Source organism: Chiloscyllium plagiosum, unplaced genomic scaffold (assembly GCF_037043375.1).
Source record: "Chiloscyllium plagiosum isolate Xiang-an unplaced genomic scaffold, Cpla_swu_hap1 HiC_scaffold_13, whole genome shotgun sequence".
NCBI lineage: Eukaryota > Metazoa > Chordata > Chondrichthyes > Orectolobiformes > Hemiscylliidae > Chiloscyllium > Chiloscyllium plagiosum.
This window is the reverse complement of record NW_028270151.1, coordinates 2,317,501-2,338,681: the sequence shown is the minus strand read 5'-3', so window position 1 is coordinate 2,338,681 and position 21,181 is coordinate 2,317,501. Positions and strand designations below refer to the sequence as shown.

Here is a 21,181-nt window from a genome sequence, read left to right as displayed (position 1 = left end):
TCACATTCAAATTCACACACACACGCATGCACACACACACTCACAAACACACACACATTCACACACACACTCACTCACTTGCACACAGCCACACACCTACACACCCACAGTCACTCACACACCCACTCACTCGCACACACACACACTCTCACACACACACTCTCACACTCACACACTCACACACACACACTCACACACACACACTCACTCACACAATCACACACACACTCAAACACACACTTACACACACTCTCACACCCACACTCACAGACACACACACTCACACACACACACCCACACTCACACACAGACACACACTCACACATAGACACACTCACACACAGACACACACTCACACATAGACACACACACACACTCACTCACACACACTCACACACCCATACTCACGTACAGACGCACTCACACACACACTCACATACACACTCACTCACACACACTCACACACATACACTAGCTCACACACTCACACCCACACACATATTCTCACACACTCACGAACACACCCACTCTAACTCACACACACTCATACTCACACACTCACACTCACACACACAGACTCACACACCCACACTCACACACAGATATACACTCTCTCTCACACACACACTCACTCACACACCCACACAAAGGCATACACTCACACACACAGACACACACTCTCACACGCACAGTCTCACACACTCACACTCTCAGACTCACACACCCACACTCACACACAGATACACACTCATACACATGCTCACACACACACTCATTCACACTCTCACACTCACTCACACACACTCATACTCACACACACACTATCACACACTCACACACAGCCACACACTCTCACACACACAGACTCACACAACCACACTCACTCACACACACTCACACACCCACTCACACTCACAAACACACTCACACACACACCCCCACTCTCACCCACTCACACACACACAAACACAACACTCACTGACACACACAAACACACACTCACGCATTCTCACATACTCACACACACACTCACTCTCACTCTCGCACTCACAGACACTCTCTCTCACACACACACTCACTCACACTCACTCACACTCACACAAACACATACACACACACACAGTCACACACACTCACATATACACACTCACATACACACATTCACTCACACACACACAATCATACTTTCACAGTAACAACCATACACTCACACACACATGCTCTCACACACACACTCACTCACTCACTCACATTCACATACACACACTCTCACATACACACTCTCACACACACACACACAGACAGGCGCTCACACACACACAGGCACTCACACACACACACCCACACACAAACACTCACACTCTCAGACTCACACACCCACACTCACACACAGATACAAACTCACACACGCTACACACACACTCACTCACACTCTCACACTCACACACACTCACACACACACTCACACACAGACTCACACACACACACATACACAGTCACACACACTCACTTGCACACACACTCACACCCACACTCCCTCATACACCCACTCACTCACACACTCGCTCTCACACACACACTCACACACACTCTCACACACACTCACACACACACTTACTCACACCCCCCCACAGTCACACTCACACACACTCACTCACGCACTAACGCATGCAAACACACACTCACACACACACTCACAATCAAATTCACACACATACACTCACTCACATACACACACACACTCACTCACACTCACATTCAAATTCACACATACACGCATGCACACACACACTCACAAACACACACACATTCACACACACACTCACTCACTTGCACACAGCCACACACCTACACACCCACAGTCACTCACACACCCACTCACTCGCACACACACACACACTCTCACACACACACTCTCACACTCACACACACACACATACATACTCACACACACACTCACACCCACACCCACACCCACACCCTCACACACACACTCACACACACTCACTCATTTGCACACACACTCACACCCACACACCCACACTCACTCACACACCCACTCACTCACACACACTCTCACGCACACACTCACACTCACACACTCACACTCACTCATGCACACAAACACACACTCACCCACACCCCCCCATAGACACACTCACATACACACTCACTCACACACTCACTCACACAGACAAACACACACTCACACACACACTCACACTCACGTTCAAATTCACACTCACTCACACACCCCCACAGACACTCTCACACACACACTCACACACTCACTCCCACACACAAACACATACTCACACACACTCACACACACACACTCACAATCAAATTCACACACTCACTCACATACTCACACACTCACACTCACTTTCAAATTCACACACACACACACTCACACACACTCACACACACTCTCACACACAGTCACACACACACTCACAAACACACTCACACACACATTCACACACATACACTAGCTCACACACTCACACACACACTCACTCACTTGCACACACACTCACACCCACACACCCACACTCACTCACACACCCACTCACACACTCACCCCCACTGCACTCACTTGCACACACACTCACACACCCACTCACTTGCACACACACTGACTCACACATACTCACTCACTTGCACACACACCCAGACACCCACACCCACTCACACACACACTCACTCGCACACACACACTCACTCACACGCTCACATATACACACTCACTCACACACAAACACACTCACACACACACTCTCACACATACACTCTCACACACACACTCGCTGACACACTCTCTTATACACACACACTCACACTCACACTCACACACCCACACTCACAGATACACACTCTCACACACAACACATACTCACACAAACACACATTCACATACACACATTCACATGCACACACTCACATGCGTGCACACACTCATGCTCACACACTCACAGACACACACTCATGCACACACACTCGCACCCACACACTCACACTCACACACACACCCACACCCTCACACACACACTCACACACACTCACTCATTTGCACACACACTCACACCCACACATCCACTCTCACTCACACACCCACTCACTCACACACACTCTCACGCACACTCTCACGCACACACTCACACACTCACACTCACACACTCACACTCACTCATGCACACAAACACACACTCACCCACACCCCCCCACAGACACACTCACATACGCACTCACTCACACACTCACTCACACACACACAAACACACACTCACACACACACTCACACACTCACATTCAAATTCACACACACGCATGCACACACGTGCTCACACACATACTCACAAACACATTCACACACATACACTAGCTCACACACTCACTCACACACTCACTCATACTCACTCACACTCACTCACTTGCACACACACACGTCCACACACCCACACTCACATACACACCCACTCACACACACTCACTTGCACACACACACACTCACTCACACACACACTCACTTGCACACACACTCACTCGCGCACACGCACACACACACTCACACACACTCACTTACTTGCACACACACCCAGACACTGACACCCACTCACACACAAACACACACTCACACACACACACTCACACTCTCACACATACACTCTCACACACACACTCACTGACAGACACTCTCATACACACTCACTCACTCTCACTCACACACCCACATTCACACACACACACTCTCACACACACCACATACTCACACAAACACATACTCACACACACACTCACATGCACACACTCACATGCGTGCACACACTCACGCACACACACTCACACACACACACTCATGCACACACTCACACTCACACTCATGCACACACTCACGCACACACTCACTCACACTCTCACACTTACACACCCACACACACATCCACACTCACTCACTTACTCATACACACTCACACACCCACACTCACACACGGACACACACACTCACATCACACACAGACGCACGCACACATGCACTCACACAAATGCACACTCACGCTCTCACACTCACATCACACACACACTCTCTCACACATACACATGAGCACACATACCCACATACGCAAATGCACATTTACACCTTTCCCTCACACTCACACACATTCACACTCACAATCTAACTCTCACACTGAAACTGACACACACACTCAGATACTCTTACACACTCTCTCACACTCTCACACAGTCTCTCTCACATTCTCTCACACTCACACACTCTCTTACACTCTCACACACATGCAAACACAGACAAACGCACCTGCATTTCCATTCTCACACACAGAACACCCCCCGCATTCTCACACTCACACATACTTTCACATATTCTAACTCTCACACACACTCACACTCACACACATACTAACAAACACACTTACACTCATGTGACATGGTGCAATGAGAACAACCTTCCTCGGCAAAACTAGCAAACTGATCATTGAGTTCAGAAAGAAAGGAGAACACCTTCCCCATCCACACCAACGGAGCGGAGGTTGAGAGGGTGGAGAGCGTCAAGTTCCTCGGAGTGACGATAACCACCAGCCTGTCCTGGCCTTCCCACATCGATGCGATGGTCAAGAAGGCACAACAACACGTCTTCGGCCTCAGGGGTCTCAGGAAATTCGGCATGTCAGCAAGGTCCCTCACCAACTTCTACAGATGCAGCACTGTCAGCGTACTGTCTGGGTACATAACGGCCTGGTACAGTAACTGCTCTGCCCAGGACCGTAAGGAACTACAGAAGGTGGTGTGCACAGCCCAGACCATCCCAGAAGCCCACCTTCCACCCATGGACTCTATTTACACAGCTCCTTGCTGTGGAAAGGCTGCCAACATCATCAAAGACCCATCACCTCCCAGCAATGCTCCCCTACAACCTCTTCCATCAGACAGAAGGTACTTGAACACACACACCAGCAGGCTCAGGAACAGCTTCTTCCCTGCTGTTATTAGACTGATGAGTGGACTCTCTAGCTGAAAATGTGTTGCTGGAAAAGCGCAGCAGGTCAGGCAGCATCCAGGGAACAGGAGAATCGATGTTTCGGGCATAAGCCCTTCTTCAGGAATGACTCTCTAACTTTAGATAATGTTATTCTTGCCCAGGGCATGCCCTGTGCGATGTAATCTGTTTGCCTCTGTCTAATTTTTCTCAGCCTATGATCTGTGTGTCCTTGCTTACTATGACCTGCCTGTGTTGCTCACAAACAAAACATTTCACTGTACTTAGGTACACGTGACAATAAATCAATCGATCAAACACCCTCGCACACTCACTCACACTCATTCACACATACACACTCACTCACACTCCTACACGCACACACTGGGGTACTGTGTCCAGTTCAGGAAGGATATTGTTAAAGCTGGAGAGGGTTCAGAGGATGTTGGTGGGAATGGAGGGCAGGATAGGCTGGGACCTCCCCACTGGAGCAGAGGAGGCTGAGGGGCGATCACACAGGCTCACTAAACCATGAGGGGCATCGACAAGGTGAACGGCAACTCCGCCACCCCCAACCCCAATGCTTCCATCCGTGGAACTGAGGATGATTACCCGAGCTGTTTCTCCATGAATTATAGGACTGAGCGATCACTTACTTTCCATGAGTTCCTTGGATTTCCTGCCACTGGCGGATTTCCTCAGCAGACTCCTTCCTGAGGTAAAGAGACAACTGAGCTCTTCCAGGGGGCTGGTCGGCGTTCTAGATCGGGCCCCAGTGTGAGATGTTGAAGAGTTTCCCGTTTTGCCTCCTTCCTGTATCGGGGCTTTCGATGTAGACTGAGGCACTGCGGAGGAACATCTTGGTGTTGGATGGATGGACTCATAGGGTGGGGGTCTTTTGAGACCCAAAGGAGTCATGGAGCGCCCCATGGTGACTGGAGATGGGGATAGGGAGTGGCTAAAGTGACCTTGAAGACTATGAGGTGACGGTGTCCTGTAAAGTGTTGATGGGAGGGGTGGAGAGGAGGGCCTGACACTTGCACTTATTCCATGGGGAGGGGGCAGGTCTTTCTCAACTTTCTGGTATCCAGCTGTCTGAGCTGGCAGGGACGAAGGTGAGGCACCGGCCTGCTTGATGTAGGATATACTTGTTTCCAGTACTGGCAGTTTTGTAACTTCGAGTGGGGTCAAAGGGGACTCGTCAGAGGCTGGGGAGCACTGTGTGGGAGCAGGAGGAAACACCAGGAGAGGGGGGCGATGAGGAAGCAGGTTTGGAAATGGAGGTGGAATCTCACAAAACAAGCCCTTTGGAGTCGATGGCACTGAAGACTTTGTAATTTCCAGGTCAGGCACAGTAGGAGTGGCACACTGAGAATGAGGATCAGCATTGGCTGCACTGATCCACTTGAGGCCTTGGGCCACCTCATCAAACATTGGATATTTCATTTCTTCATAAACTGCTTCGCTTTGATCATCATCGTCCCTTTTAACATCCCGTAATATATTCCCAACCATTTCGATGTAGACAGGCTCCTCTTCCTCACTGCCCTGACATGAGCTGACAGGTTCTTTGCTCCCACCAGCTGTTGTCTTCCTGCTGCCTTGCTTCATGCTGTAGGTTTCATCGAAGGAGGTGCTGAGCTGTGTGTTCGGGTCACGCCTGGGTTTGGGAGGTGGGATCTTCCTCCCATATTCATCGCTGTGAGGTCTGGGTTTTGTCGAAACTAAACAAAGTGAAACAAGTGTGTTATTATTCAAATCATTCCTTCAGGAATTTTCTCGCTGTAAAAAGCTTATTTAATGGAGACGTTTCATTTATTTTTATGGCTATAATGGAAATATTCTGAGCCATACATTAACTTTACATACACAGAGAGTACACTCACAATCCAGGTTCTGAGATTTGTTTGGGAGCATGTGAGTGTAAATTAAATCATGTTTTGACACACACAGCAATACAAAACAAAGGCGGACCGTGGAACATGCTCAATTAATGTTCTCAAGCTTCAGAAATGCTACAAAGCTACTCATTAAAATTAATTTACTTTTCAATTGAAATACCTGCAGTAAATACAATGATGGCTATACAACGGTGAACAATAAGCTTTATTCAGGCAGTGTCTGTTTGTGATCTCGTACTGGGCTGTACGTGCTATTGAATGTGTGACTTTGTAGAGATGCCAGATGGATGCGAGGTATTTCTCTCGAGCAGGGCAGAGACTGCTCATGTGGACTCGTTTATGATTAACTAAGAGCTGTACCAGACGGAATTTGGAAATAATTTGCTGCTAACTTTTTCTCTGGGCCATTGATTATACATGAGGAGTGAAGTTGAACCCAGTCTGATTTGTAACCTGGGGAAAATTAGGTGGAACGAAATAGCCAAAGCAGTCAATGAAGCTTATGTGCTATGGAGTTATAGAATCATAGAATCCCTACAGTATAGAAACAGGCCCTTCGGCCCAGCAAGTCCACGTCTACCCTCCGAAGAGTATCCCACCCAAACCCATTCCCTGTTACTTTATATTTACCCCTGACTAATGCACCTAACCTACACATCCCTGAACAGTTCGGGCAATTTAATATGGTCAATTCACCTAAGCTGCACATCTTTGGGTTTTGGTTTAGACTGTGTTTTGTTCTGAGTAAGTTCTGCTCACTGGGATTCATTCTGTATGTCCCTCCCTGGAATATTATATGGTGTACCACATTGGCATCGAGTCATCACAGTGGAAATTCATCCCATTACGATCTCTGAGGAAAGAAACTCCCATTTCTGTTTGTGTTATATATTTGTATTGTAATATTCCTATTTAAAGTGCAATCAATTTTTAGATGACTTACAGTGTGGAAACAGGCCCTTCGGCCCAACAAGTCCATACCGACCCGCCCAGACCCATTCCCCTACACCTAACACTATGGGGCAATTTAGCATGGCCAATTCACCCTGACCTGCACACTTTTGGACTGTGGGAGGAAACCGGAGCACCCGGAGGAAATCCACACAGACACGGGGAGAATGTGCAAACTCCACACAGTCGGGAATTGACCCGGGAATTGAACCCGGGTCTCTGGCGCTGTGAGGCAACAGTGCTAACCACTGTGCCACCGTGCCGCCCAATTGTTACAGGACAGGCAGTAATTGCTGTCCAGTCAGTGACACCCATGCGTCCAGTCTAAAGACACCTCAGAAACTGTGTTGATAAGCTATTTCATACTCAAAGTGGTTGCATGTCCCAAACCCAAGTAACTTTAGAAACAGCAGATTGGGAGTTGGTCCCTGACTTCAAATTGTAAATTCCTTAGGAAGGAACAGCATTTGCTCTGGGATTTGCTTTTCCAACCTTGTTCTTCATTTGAATTTACTGTTGTGTAAGAGTCACCCTGAGGTGATTGTGGAGTTGTCTGTTGACAGCGGAAGTAGCTGACCCATTGGATATGAACCTGCTTTATATCATCGAGATGGCTATGTACAGACAGCATGAAACATCGCTGTCATCCTGATCATCAAAACAAACCCGAAATACTTGAAATAATCAGTGGGTCTGTCAAGTGAGAAACAAAGTTTATGTTTCCCTCAGACTTGGTGAAGGTTAGAAATAAGATACCTTCTTTACGCTTTTAATTTCTATTTGATTAAACAGGGAAGGATGGAAATCAAACACTACCCTCCCTTTGGCTCTACCCACAACCTTTCTGGTTATTTAATCTCTCCTGTCTTCAACCTATGACAGACTCCTTTTGTTCATTTCCCAATGGCCTTGCTCAGCATGTATTTTATTTCTAACTTTCCCCAACACTGATCATTTTTATACCCTCCTCTGGAGGTGGGTTCAGTGGCAGTGAGACAGGTCATGGCAGGCTGGAAATCCCTTGGCATTGCTGACCCACCCCCCCAACTCCCCCCGCCCCTTGATACCTATGGGTGGCAATAAAGCACCGCTGCATCTGAGCCCATGGACATGGAGAGCCTGGCTTGTGGGCCTGGGACACCATCGAGGGGACAGCTCCTCACCAGCTCTCAATGCCTGTCCAAAGGGACCCGCTACAGGAACGGAGGGATTTATAACTAATCATTCTCTCCCGTGTCACCGGCCAATCCACTGCAGTTACAGCAGTGGCCAGAGCTCTTGGTGGCGCTGATAGGCCAACAAATCCTGGGGCAGAGGGTTTGTTGAGGGGATGTCCTTTCTGCACCAGGCTTTATTGCCATAATGTGTTGGAGTGGGCTCATTCCTGTCAGGGGAGCCAGGAAGCCGGATGGTGGGCAGGAAAGTACTTAATTGGGAATTAATCCTGTCTGACAACTCAAAGATGGCTGCAATGGAGTTGTCACCTGTTTTCTAAGCAGTGAATAGGTCCATCCCCAGAACCATTGAATTCCATGTTCCTCAGGGAGACAATTCCACCTGCTGGGTTTTCCCAGCACCTTTCGATTTTATTTCAGATTTGCAGTATCTACTGTGATTTATGTTTGCCATCTTGTAATGTGGTCGTTCAACAAAAGTGTATCCCCTGTTTTTTTTGCCCAGTAAAAAATGGTTTTGGGCGGCTGTTTGTGGATGTTAGGTTTTTCACGTCACATTCGAAAAGTGTCTGGAATCTGCTTTCCGATGCTACTCCTGAGAGCTGGGGTGAGCACAGAGCTGGGAGGCCAATCTTTAGGAGTGTAACAGTGCCTGGGTTGGAGGGCAGTGCCTGGGTTGGAGGGCAGTGCCTGGGTTAGAGGGCAGTGCCTGGGTTAGAGGGCAGTACCTGGTTTGGAGGTATTTGAGCAAGCTGGCGCTGCAGTATTGTGAAGAGATTAACCACCTGACTCAGGTGCACACTAGAGCTGTGACCGTTTCAGTTATAAGTCCCATGATTTACAGCTGACAGGGTTTGTCCATATTTTAAACAACATCATCAACAGATAGCAAGCTGGTTTGAGGTGTGTCCACTTCAACACCAGAAGTATCCGAAATAAGGTAGGTGAGCTTGCAGCATGGATAGGTACCTGGGACTTCGATGTTGTGGCCATTTCGGAGATATGGATAGAGCAGGGTGGGGAATGGATGTTGCAGGTTCCAGGGTTTAGGTCTTTCATTAGGATCAGGAAAGACAGTAAAAGAGGGGGAGGTGTGGTTTTGTTAGTCAAGGACAGTATAACGGTGGCTGAGAACTTTTCATAGGGACTCATCTACTGAGGTAGCATGGGCTGAGGTTAGAAACAGGAGAGGAGAGGTCACACTGCTTAGAGTTTTTTATAGGCCTCCACAGAGTTCCAGGGAGGTGGGAGAGAGGATTGGCAAAATTATTCTGGGTAGGATTGAAAGGAACAGGGTGGTCATTATGGGGGACTTTAACTTCCCCAACATTGACTGGAAATGCTATAACTCTAATATGTCGGATGGATCAGTTTTTGTCCAATGTGTACAGGAGGGTTACCTGACACAGTATGTCGAAGGGCCGACAAGAGGGGAGGCCACACTGGATCTGGTGCTTGGTAATGAACCAGGCCAGGTGTTTAATTTAGTTGTAGGTGAGCACTTTGGAGAGAGTGACCATAATTCAGTTACATTTAGTTTAGCGAGGGAAAGGGATAGGTACATGCCACAGGGCAGAGTTACCGATGGGGCAAGGACAATTATAATGCGATTAGGCAAGACTGAGGATGCATAGAATGGGGTAACAAAATGCAGGGGATGGGGGCAATTGAAATGTGGAGCTGGTTTAAGGAACAGATATTGCGTGTCCTTGATAGGTATGTCCCTGTCAGGCAGGGAGGAAGTGATAAGGTAAGGGAACTGTGGTTTACCACAGACATTGTATCTCTTGTTATGGGAAGAGGGAGACTTATGTGACAATGAGACGAGATGGTTCCAATGAGGCGGAGAGTTGCAGATTAGCTCGGAAGGATGTAAAGAGAGAGTTAAGAAGAGCAAAGAGGGAACATGAGCAGTCTTTAGCAAATAGAATAAAGGAGAACCCTAAAGCTTTCTATAGGTATGTGAGGAATAAAAGGATGATTCGGGTAGGAATAGGGCCAGTCAAAGACAGAAGTGGGAAGTTGTGTGTGGAGATCGGAGGGGGGCTAAACAAATATTTCTCATCTGTTTTCACTCAGGAAAAGGAGAATGTTGTAGAGGAGAAGACTGAGATACGGGATATTAGACTAGAAAGGATTGAGGTTAGTAGGAGGAGGTGTTATCAATTCGAGAATGTGTGAAAGTAGATCAGTCCCCTGGGCCGGATGGGATTTATCCGAAAATTCTCTGGGAAGCTCGGGAGGAGATGGAGGAGCCTTTGGCTGTTGTGCCCTTGTTCAAGAAGGGCAGTAGAGATGACACAGGTAATTACAGACCAGTGAGCCTTACATCTGTTGTAGGAAAGGTTTTGGAAAGGATTATAAGAGATAGGATTTACAATCATCTAGCAAGCAACAACTTGATTTCAGATAGTCAACATGGTTTCGTCAAGGGCAGGTCATGTCTCACAAACCTGATTGAGTTTTTTGAGAAGGTGACCAAGCATGTAGATGAGGGTAGGACAGTTGACGTGGTATACATGGACTTCAGTAAAGCCTTTGATAAGGTTCCACATGGTAGGCTGTCGGAGAAAATACAGAGGCATGGGATTGGGGATGGATTAGAAACTGGCTTTCTCAAAGAAGGCAGCGAGTGATGGTTGATGGAAAATATTCAGCCTGCAGTCTGGTTACGAGTGGTGTGCCACAAGGATCTGTTTTGGGACCACTGCTGTTTATCATTTTTATAAATGACAGGCGCAGGCATAGGCGGATGGGTTAGTAAATTTGAAGATGACACTAAGATCGGTGGAGTAGTGGACAGTTTGGAAGAATGTTACAGGTTGCAGGGGGACTTGGATAAACTGCAGAATTGGGCTGAGAGGTGGCAAAGGGAGTTCAATGCAGATAAATGTGAGGTGATGCACTTTGGGAAGAATAACAGGAAGGCAGAGTACTGGGTCAATGGAAAGATTCTTGGTAGTGTGGATGTGTAGAGGGATCTTGGAATCCATGTACATAGATCCCTGAAAGTTACTACCCAGGTGGATAGTGCTGTTAAGAAGGCATACGGTGGGTTAGGTTTCATTGATAAAGGGATTGAGTTCTGGAGCCGCAATATCATGCTGCAACTATACAAAACGCTGGTGCGGCCACACTTGGAAGATTGTGTACAGGTCTGGTCGCCCCATTACAGGAAGGATGTGGAAGCATTGGAAAAGGTGCAGAGGAGATTTACCAGGATGTTGCCTGGTCTGGAGGGAAGGTCTTATGAGGAAAGGCTGAGACACTTGGGTCTGTTCTCATTGGAAAGAAGGCGGCTAAGGGGGGATTTGATAGAGACATACAAGATGATCAGAGGATTAGATAGGGTAGACGGTGAAAGTCCTCTTCCTAGGATGATGACGTCAGTGTGTACGAGGGGGCGTAACTACAAATTGAGGGGTGATAGATTTAAGACAGATGTCAGAGGCAGATTCTTTACGCAGAGAGTGGTAAGGGTGTGGAATGCACTACCTGCCAATGTAGTTAACTCAGCCACATTAGGGAGATTTAAACAATCCTTAGATAAGCACATGGATGATGATGGGATAGTGTAGGGGGACGAGCTGAGAATAGTTCACAGGTCAGCACAACATTGAGGGCCGAAGGGCCTGTTCTGCGCTGTATTGTTCTATGTTCTATGTTCTGTCTACCTGTGTCTCTGTATTTAACTTCAGAAGGTAAACTCAACAAATGAAATAAAGGCCCATATTCTTGCAGTCACCTCAAATAAGACCCTAAAACAGTTCCAAAGATTGCTCCTAAACACAAATTTTTGTCAACATATTTTAAAATTAATTTATAATCCTGTTCTTTCAGAATTTGTTGGAACATTGCTGCTGGAGGTTCTGATGTCATGTAAAGACATCATTGTCCCAGAGAACCATGGGCTGCTCCCTCATTAGAGAGAGCTGGTGGTGCTTTGAGGGTCTCCATGACTCAGGCAAGGGGAGAGGTTGAGAAGGAAAGCCCTTCATTGTAACCCCAATGGTGCATGAGTTGAACCCAGGTTATGGGCATCATTCTGCATTGCAAACCAACCATCCAGCTAGTTAAGCTAACCAACTCCTAATGTCATGCCATGAGCCCCTAATGATGTCACGTGACCCCTCATCATTGACTGCACCCTGCACCCTGACTTTGCCCCCCCGAGTCTCCCCTCCTTTCTGATTGTCAGTCCCCACTCGCCTCCCACTATCATTTGGTTGTTCCTGGATACTGGGGACTATCCTGATTGTTCCTGAGTGTGGCATTCCACCATCAACTTTGGTACTTCAGAAAAGATTTCACTGATTTTAAATAAATAAGTTCACAATGAGGAAAAGGCACAGAAATGGATAAAGTAACAATCTGCTTATGTTGCTAATAATATACCTGAATCCTGAGGTAAATCCTTCATTATTGACATTTGTGTGCTGTATGTGTAGAACACCCGAGTAGAGTTAGGTGTTGTTTCAGACCGGTGCAAGCACCATGTTCTGAAGGATCTTCCTCTGTGCTGTAGACCTCAATGACTGGATTAAATGCACACTATGAACAATCATAGTAGGCTTTTCCAGTAAGCAGTAAGGATGTTTGAGTGACAGATTAGAACTGACACTTTAAAACAAAAACGTCAATAAACCAAGAGATGGGAATATGTTCTCCTGAAAGTGATGTGCCTCATACATTATGTCAAAGCATTTAAGAATTTGTTCACTACCGAAGCAGTCTTGAAATTGAATTATGCAACAGTTAAGCTTTAGTCTTTATTGGATTGTTATTATCCAAATCTATTGCTTTTGTGCAGATGCTATCACTCAGATTGTTTCTACTTTTAGAGGCTTTCTCTCTGAATCAAACATTGATTTTCTCCGGATGAATTGCATATAGTGCTGTCCCATCGCTTTGAAAATTAACCTGTCTGGAGAGGAACCACAGCCCCTCCTCGAATAAAGAGGTCAATTTAAAAAGATATCTGTTATCATTTAAGCAGCGACTGACAATGGTTATTGTGAAACCACAGAATGGTTCAAGAAAAGCCTTTGATTAATGTGAATAAAAGTGACACCGACCTGATCATGTGGCACAGTCATTTAATGGAATCACATTTTAAAATAAACAATTTGAATGGGATTAAAGTGTAACCAGTGTCAGATGAGAGTGAACATTCTGAATGCACCTGCCATACATTTGGAACTGTTTGCCGAATTACTCAGAGCAGTACCTCAATATATTTCTGATTAATATTAACCGATAAGAATGGTGTGGGGGTGTCTCCAAGCCCATGTTTAGACAGTCAGGGTGATGTCAGTATATATGTGTGTCTGTCCCAGTAAAAATGATTCCCCAGTGATTGCACCATATGGATTACGTTTAGTTTCATAAAGGAGGAAGTGTTGCATTTGCGAGCGCTCTATCAATAGCATTGATAGAGAGCTGAGGCATAAAGGTTTAATGTATCCATCAGAATGTCCTTCCTCCCTTTTTATCACCAAAATTGGAGATTTATTTAATCCATGGGCGGCACGGTGGCACAGTGGTTAGCACTGCTGCCTCACAGCGCCAGAGACCCGGGTTCAATTCCCGCCTCAGGCGACCGACTGTGTGGAGTTTGCACATTCTCCCCGTGTCTGCGTGGGTTTCCTCCGGGTGCTCCGGTTTCCTCCCACAGTCCAAAGATGTGCAGGTCAGGTGAATTGGCCACGCTAAATTGCCTGTAGTGTTAGGTGCAGGGGTAAATGTAGGGGAATGGGTCTGGGTGGGTGCGCTTCGGTGGGTCGGTGTGGACTTGTTGGGCCGAAGGGCCTGTTTCCACACTGTAAGTAATCTAATCTAAAGTAATCTAATCTAATCTAATCTAAATATCCAGAACAGGCAGAGGAGAATCTGAAGAATTAAGCTGCAATATTTAACTTCAACTACAACACACTCCACACCTACTTCCCTTTTGTAACAGGTGTCAGGGTAAACTGCTTTGCAGCAATGGGTCTGTCAGGATGGTGTTCTGCGGCTATATTTTGGCAGTTGTTTTAAGTTTATTGCTAACCAATCAGGTTTCAGGAAACCTTACAGCTAACGGGATGAAGGAACAGCTAGGTGCAGCAGGTGAAACTTTTTAAATTGCGTGGGTCATGGATTGGGGGAGGGGTTACTGCAAACAAATCTCCCAACGCCATTGGATTGGGCACTGCACCCCTCTCTGCATCGTTCTCAATGGCAGAAAGCCGGGTGGGTGGCTGAGGAACTTACAGAGATACTCCTGTGTGATTCAGACACACTTAGTGCACGGTAAAGTGCACGGCAGATGCAGTTTAATGTGAATAAATATAAGGTTATACACTTTGGGAGCAAGGAAAGGAGGGTTAGTGTCTGAATGGCAAAAGAATGGGAAAATGTCTGGTGCAATAAGACCTGGATAGTGGAACAATTAGCATAAAATCATTTAAATAATACATCATTTTACTGTCACCTGATGGGGATAATTCTCTGGTTCACAACATATTGGTTTGACATCAGACAACATGCACACAACTTTGAGGATGAATCCTGCTTGCTTTGCGAACAGAATGGGATCATGGGCTTGATCACATGAGAAATGGAAACCAAGGTCCATGCCCGCGGCCATTTTGATCATCTCCTGATCTTCAACTGGCATTGCCTTTAAAAGATGTACACTCTTTCTCAATACCATCTCTGACACTTGGGAAGAAATTCTGGTCCCAGTTTAATCTGTAGCAGCCATTTCCATGTGAGCTTTGACACTTACTTTATTTGGACCCCAGTTGATGTCACGTGTTCCCTGCCATTACCCTCTCCACCTGATTACTCTACGAGCTCACATTCAGCAATCAGGGGCTGGAGCACTGCACAATATTCCTCTGGCCACTTCAGGAATACGGTGATTAATGACAGCACAATCCAGGCTGAGGTTAAGTGAGCTGGCAGCGCTGCGGCTCAGTGGTTATTGCTGCTGCCTTACATTGCTGGGGAGCTGGGTTCGATTCCAGCCTCAGGCAACTGTCTGTGTGCAGTTTGCACATTCTCCCTGTTTCTGTGTGGGTTTCCTCCCACAGTCACAAAGATGTTTCGGTGGATTGGCGATGTGCAGGCTAGGGGATTAGCCATGCTGAATGTTTTGGGACCTGGATCTGGATGGGATGCTCTTTGGAGTGTTGGTGTGGACTCAATGGGCTGAATGGCCTGCTTACACTGGAAGGATTCCATGATAAATTGACTTGGCGTGAACAGACCGGCAGGCAGCTCCCAGTGTGTGTGTAAAATCATGGAACCGTCAAGGGAACCATGTTAACATGGAGAGATACAAACAGAAAACCGGTCCTGCTAGCAATCTATAAAAGTTTCCAAGCTCCCTAGGTGAATGCCACAAAGATTATTGGCTGTACACTATTCCTTTATTCGGTGTAAATGAAGGGGTTAGGCTGGAGTGGACGCATCAAATTATGTGGGGCTGTATTTACACTGAATTCTCATAGAGTGACGGAAACACTTGAAAACAATTATCCCATAGTAAAGCTATCTTATATGATAGGAAGAAATGTTTTATTTAATCATTAGAGACTTATTCTAACAAACCCCAAAGTAATCATTAATGGTATTTATCTTGTAATACCGTATTTCTGTGTCTATCGTATTTGCTCACATATATGTGATTCCTGCTTATAAGACACATTGTTCTTCAAGGGCAAAAGTGAGGACTGCTGGAGATCAGAGTCGAGAGAGTGGTGCTGGAAAAGCACAGCAGGTCTGGCAGCATCCGAGGAGCAGGAGAATCGACGTTTCGGGCAAAAGCCCTTCATCAGGAATGAAGGCAGGGAGCCACCAAGGTGGAGAGATGAATGGGAGGGGGAAGGGGAGCTGAGAGTGCGAAAGGTGGATGGAGGTGGGGGTAAAGGTGATAGGTCGGAGAAGAGGGTGGAGCAGATAGGTGGGAAGGAGGATTGGCAGGTAGCACAGGTCATTGGGGTGGACACCCGCACCAATCAACCCAACTGAACTGTGGCCCAACATTTCAACTCTCCCTCCCACTCTGTCGAGGACATGGAGGTCCTGGGCCTCCTTCACCACTGCTCCCTCACCACCAGACGCCTGGAGGAAAAACGCCTCATCTTCCGCCTCGGAACACTTCAACCCCAGGGCATCAATGTGGACTTCAACAGTTTCCTCATTTCCCCTTCCCCCACCTCACCCTAGTTCTAAACTTCCAGCTCAGCACCATCCCCATGACCTGTCCTACCTCCCTTCCCACCTATCCACTCCACCCTCCTCTCTGACCTATCACCTTTACCCCCCATTCCATCCACCTATTGCACTCTCAGCTACCTTCCCCACAGCCTCACCCCCCCCCTCCCATTTATCTCTCCACTTCTGAGGCTCCCAGCCTCATTCCTGATGAAGGGCTTTTGCCCAAAACGTTGATTTTCCTGCTCCTCGGATGCTGCCTGACCTGCTGTGCTTTTCCAGCACCACACTCTTTGTTCTTCAAGGGATCTATTGATCATTTGTGTAAAGAATATGCTGCTCATGTAAATAGATGTTTGTGAGCAAACCTCCTGGATGGACTGGGGACTAACCCTCGGAGCTGATTCAAGCTTTATCCACTTCCTGCCCCTGTCCTTCTGGGATTGGGCAAGCTAACTGAGTTGGTAAACAGCAGATGCCCAGTGGAACCTACTGTATCCCACTGCACACAGTGGAAATTCCCATCATCATCTGTGACTCCGACATTAGAAAGTTCCTTTCACAATGTGACACATTCTTAGAGAAAAATATGAAAACATGAGAGACAATCATTCAGGATGGAATCTCAAACACGGAACAGTCCAGCACAGGATCAGGCCCTTCGGCCCACTGTATCTGTGTCAACTCTGATACCATTCCCATCTGCCTGCACATGGTCTTTGTCCCTCTGTTCTCTGCCTCTTCATGTGTCTGTTTAAATCCCTCTTCAATGTTGTGATCGTCTCTGCTTCTAACACCACCTCTGGCAGCGTGTCTGAGATACCTACTTTCCTCTCATAAAAAAAATCTGCCTTTCACATCTCCTTTCAACTTTTACCCTGTCGCCTTCAATCTGAGTTCACTAGTATTTGATATACCCGCCCTGAGAAAAAGTCTCTGACTATCCACATTATGCATTTTGTAATTTTATAAATTTTTGTCAGGTCGCCCCCTCAGCCTCTTGTGAAAACAATCCAAGTTTGTCCAGCCACTCCTTATAGCTAATACAGTCCAATCCTGGCAACATCCTGGTAAATCACTTGTTCATCCACATCCTTCCTATAGTGTGGGAAACAGAAACTATTTCACTTCTTTGCCTGTCTGTTTAAGACAGTTCATCCTCTGACTTCTGACCTGCCATCAACAGATTTATGGGACAGATGGAAAATAACAAAGATTTGGAGATACTTGGTTTGGGAAGCTACAGGACCTCTCAGCAACATGGATGGAAACAGATAAACCCACCAATCTGGGTTGGGGATATGTTCTAATCAACCTATAACAGAGATGTTATGACATAGTGTCTGGAGCAGATAGACCTTGAACCTGGTCCTCCTGACTCAGAGGTAACAACATTACCACTGCACCACAAGTGTCTTTGTAAAGAGGCTGTTTCCAATCTGGAACAATCACAGAAAGTGAAGTTTAACAGTTCAGTTACTAGAATTGAATGAGCTGGAAAGTGGGAGTATTTTCTCCTTTACACTGTTGTCCTTTCCTTCACTTCCCAGGAATTGAGATTTTGATGACACTGACTGACATTTTTATTGGACCTACCCCAGCTGTGATCTGTCGCAAGTCACAACATGACCTTAATTAAAATAATGGGTTTTATTTCCATTACAACAGCACAGAGTCAAAAACAAGAAACAGCTAAATCTTGTCGTGACTTTAATCAACCGGTTATAGCACACCTGTGGTGTAGGTGCGATTGGAACCGGGACCTTATCTACTCAGAGATATAGGCGCTACCATCATACTGCCAGAGCCTTTCATCAAATAACAGAGGGTGGTGGCACTTGTGTTTCAGAAGAAGTTGCATTCCTTACGCTTTAAAAGCAAGACACTCCCTCATTTCTCCAACAAACATTTATTTTCACTCGTATTAATTGGGTAAGATTCAGTTAACAATGAATCTTCATTGCATGATCAAAGTGATTTCTCATTGGCGGACTAACTTTTTTTTAAAGCACTATGGATTGAGACCATCTTTTTAAAATAAAATGTGTTAAACAAAATCTTTAGAAATCTTGAATAAAATAAAAATCACACAATACCAGGTTATAGTCCAACAGGTTTATTTGGAAGCGCTAGCTTTCGGAGCACTGCTCCTTCATCGGGTAACTTTGGAAGAAGATTATAAGACACAGAATTTATCGCAAAAGATTACAGTGTCATGCAACTGAAATGATATATCCAACAAACCTGGATTGCTGTTAAATCTTTCATCTTTTCGAATGGGTTGCAGGTTTCGGTTCATTAATATACATATTAAATCCCAGAACTTCTTTTAAGTCACATTCTTGAGATAACTTAAGGTTTTATAACAAAAGATGACATCTCAGCTCAGACAATGCATTAAAAGTGTGAGGTTAGAGTCTGTCTGTATTCCAATCTTGAGTCAGACTGGTTCTATTTCCAAAGTAGGAATTTATAAAATGGTGTATGGACTGACTGTCCGCATTGACTGTCTGCAGATTGTGTGCTTTTTGGGCAAAAACACATGTATCTGCAAATACCGTTGTGCAAATGCAAATTCACCCACAGACTTGTATGCATGTGTGTGCACGTGAGGGAGAGACAGAGAGAGTGTGTGAGTGTGTGCCTGTAAGTGTGAGTGAGTGTGACAGAGCATATGTTTGTGTGTGTATATGCTTGGTAAGGTGTGTGCGTGAGTGTGATGGAGTATCAGCCTGTGAGAGGTTGTGTGTGTATGTGTGTGTGTGTGTGTGGGCATGTGTATGGGTGTGTGTGTGTGTGTGGCTGTGTGTGTGTGTGGGTGTATGTGTGTAGGTGTATGAGTGTGTGTGTGGGTGTGTGTGTGGGTGTGTGTGTGTGTGGCTGTGTGTGTGTGTGGGTGTATGTGTGTAGGTGTATGAGTGTGTGTGTGGGTGTGTGTGTGGGTGTGTGTGTGTGGGTGTATGTGTGTAGGTGTATGAGTGTGTGTGTGGGTGTGTGTGTGGGTGTGTGTGTGGATATGTGTGTATGTGTGTGGGGGTGTGTGTGTGGGTGTGTGTGTGGGTGCATGTGGGTGTGTGTGTGAGTGTATGTGGGTGTGTGTGTGTGCTTGTGTGAGTGTGTGTCGGTGTGTGTGTGGGCGTGTGTGTGTGGGTGTGTGTGTATATATGTGTATGTGTGGGTGTGTGTGAGTGTGTGTGGGTGTGTGTGTGGGTGTGTGTGAGTGTGTGTGGGTGTGTGTATGTGTGAGTGGGCGTCTGTGTGTGTGTGTGTGTGCATGTGTGTGTGTGTGTGAGTGTATATGTGTGTGGGTGTGTGTGTGTGGGTGTGTGTGTGTGAGTGTATGTGGGTGGGTGTGTATGTGTGCATGTGTGGGTGCGTGTGTGTGCTTGTGTGAGTGTGTGTGTGGGTGTGGGTGTGTGTGTATGTGTGTGTGTGTGTGGGTGTGTGGGTGTATGTGTGTGTAGGCATGTGTGCGCGTGTGTGTGTGTGGGTGTGTGTGGGTGTGTGTATGTGTGGGTGTGTGTAAGTGTGTGTGTGTGTGTGGGCGTATGTGGCCGTGTGTGGGTGTGTGGGTGTGGGCGTGTGTGTGTGTATGAGTGTGTGTGTGGGTGTGTGGGTGTATGTGTGTGTCTGTGTGTGTGTGGGTGTGTGTGTGTGAGTGTGTGTGAGTGTATATGTGTGTATGTGTGTGGGTGTGTGTGTGTGGGTGTGTGTGGGCATGTGTGTGGGGGTGTATGTGGGTGTGTGTGGGTGTATGTGTGAGTGTATGTGGGTGGGGGTGTGTGTGCATGTGTGGGTGTGTGTGTGGGTGTGTGTGAGTGTGTGTGTGGGAGTGTGTGGGTGTGTGTATGTGGGGGGGTGTGTGTATGAGTGTTCGAGTGTGTGTGGGTGCGTGTGAGTGTGTGTAGGTGTGTGTGTGTGAGTGTGTGGTGTGTGTGTGGGTGTGTGTGAGTGTG

The 21,181-nt window shown here is 46.7% G+C and overlaps 1 protein-coding gene across 3 annotated transcripts in view; it reads right to left on the bottom strand.

Annotated features, from left to right (window-relative positions):
• Positions 1–21,181, bottom strand: part of nyap2a (neuronal tyrosine-phosphorylated phosphoinositide-3-kinase adaptor 2a) — a 343,027-nt gene that overhangs the window by 158,777 nt on the left and 163,069 nt on the right. For all 3 annotated transcript variants that reach the window (XM_087993277.1, XM_087993278.1, XM_087993276.1), the window contains one exon: positions 5,653–6,720. In XM_087993277.1, the coding sequence (XP_087849403.1) occupies positions 5,653–6,720 (1,068 nt within the window). The remainder of the gene's footprint in view (positions 1–5,652; positions 6,721–21,181) is intronic.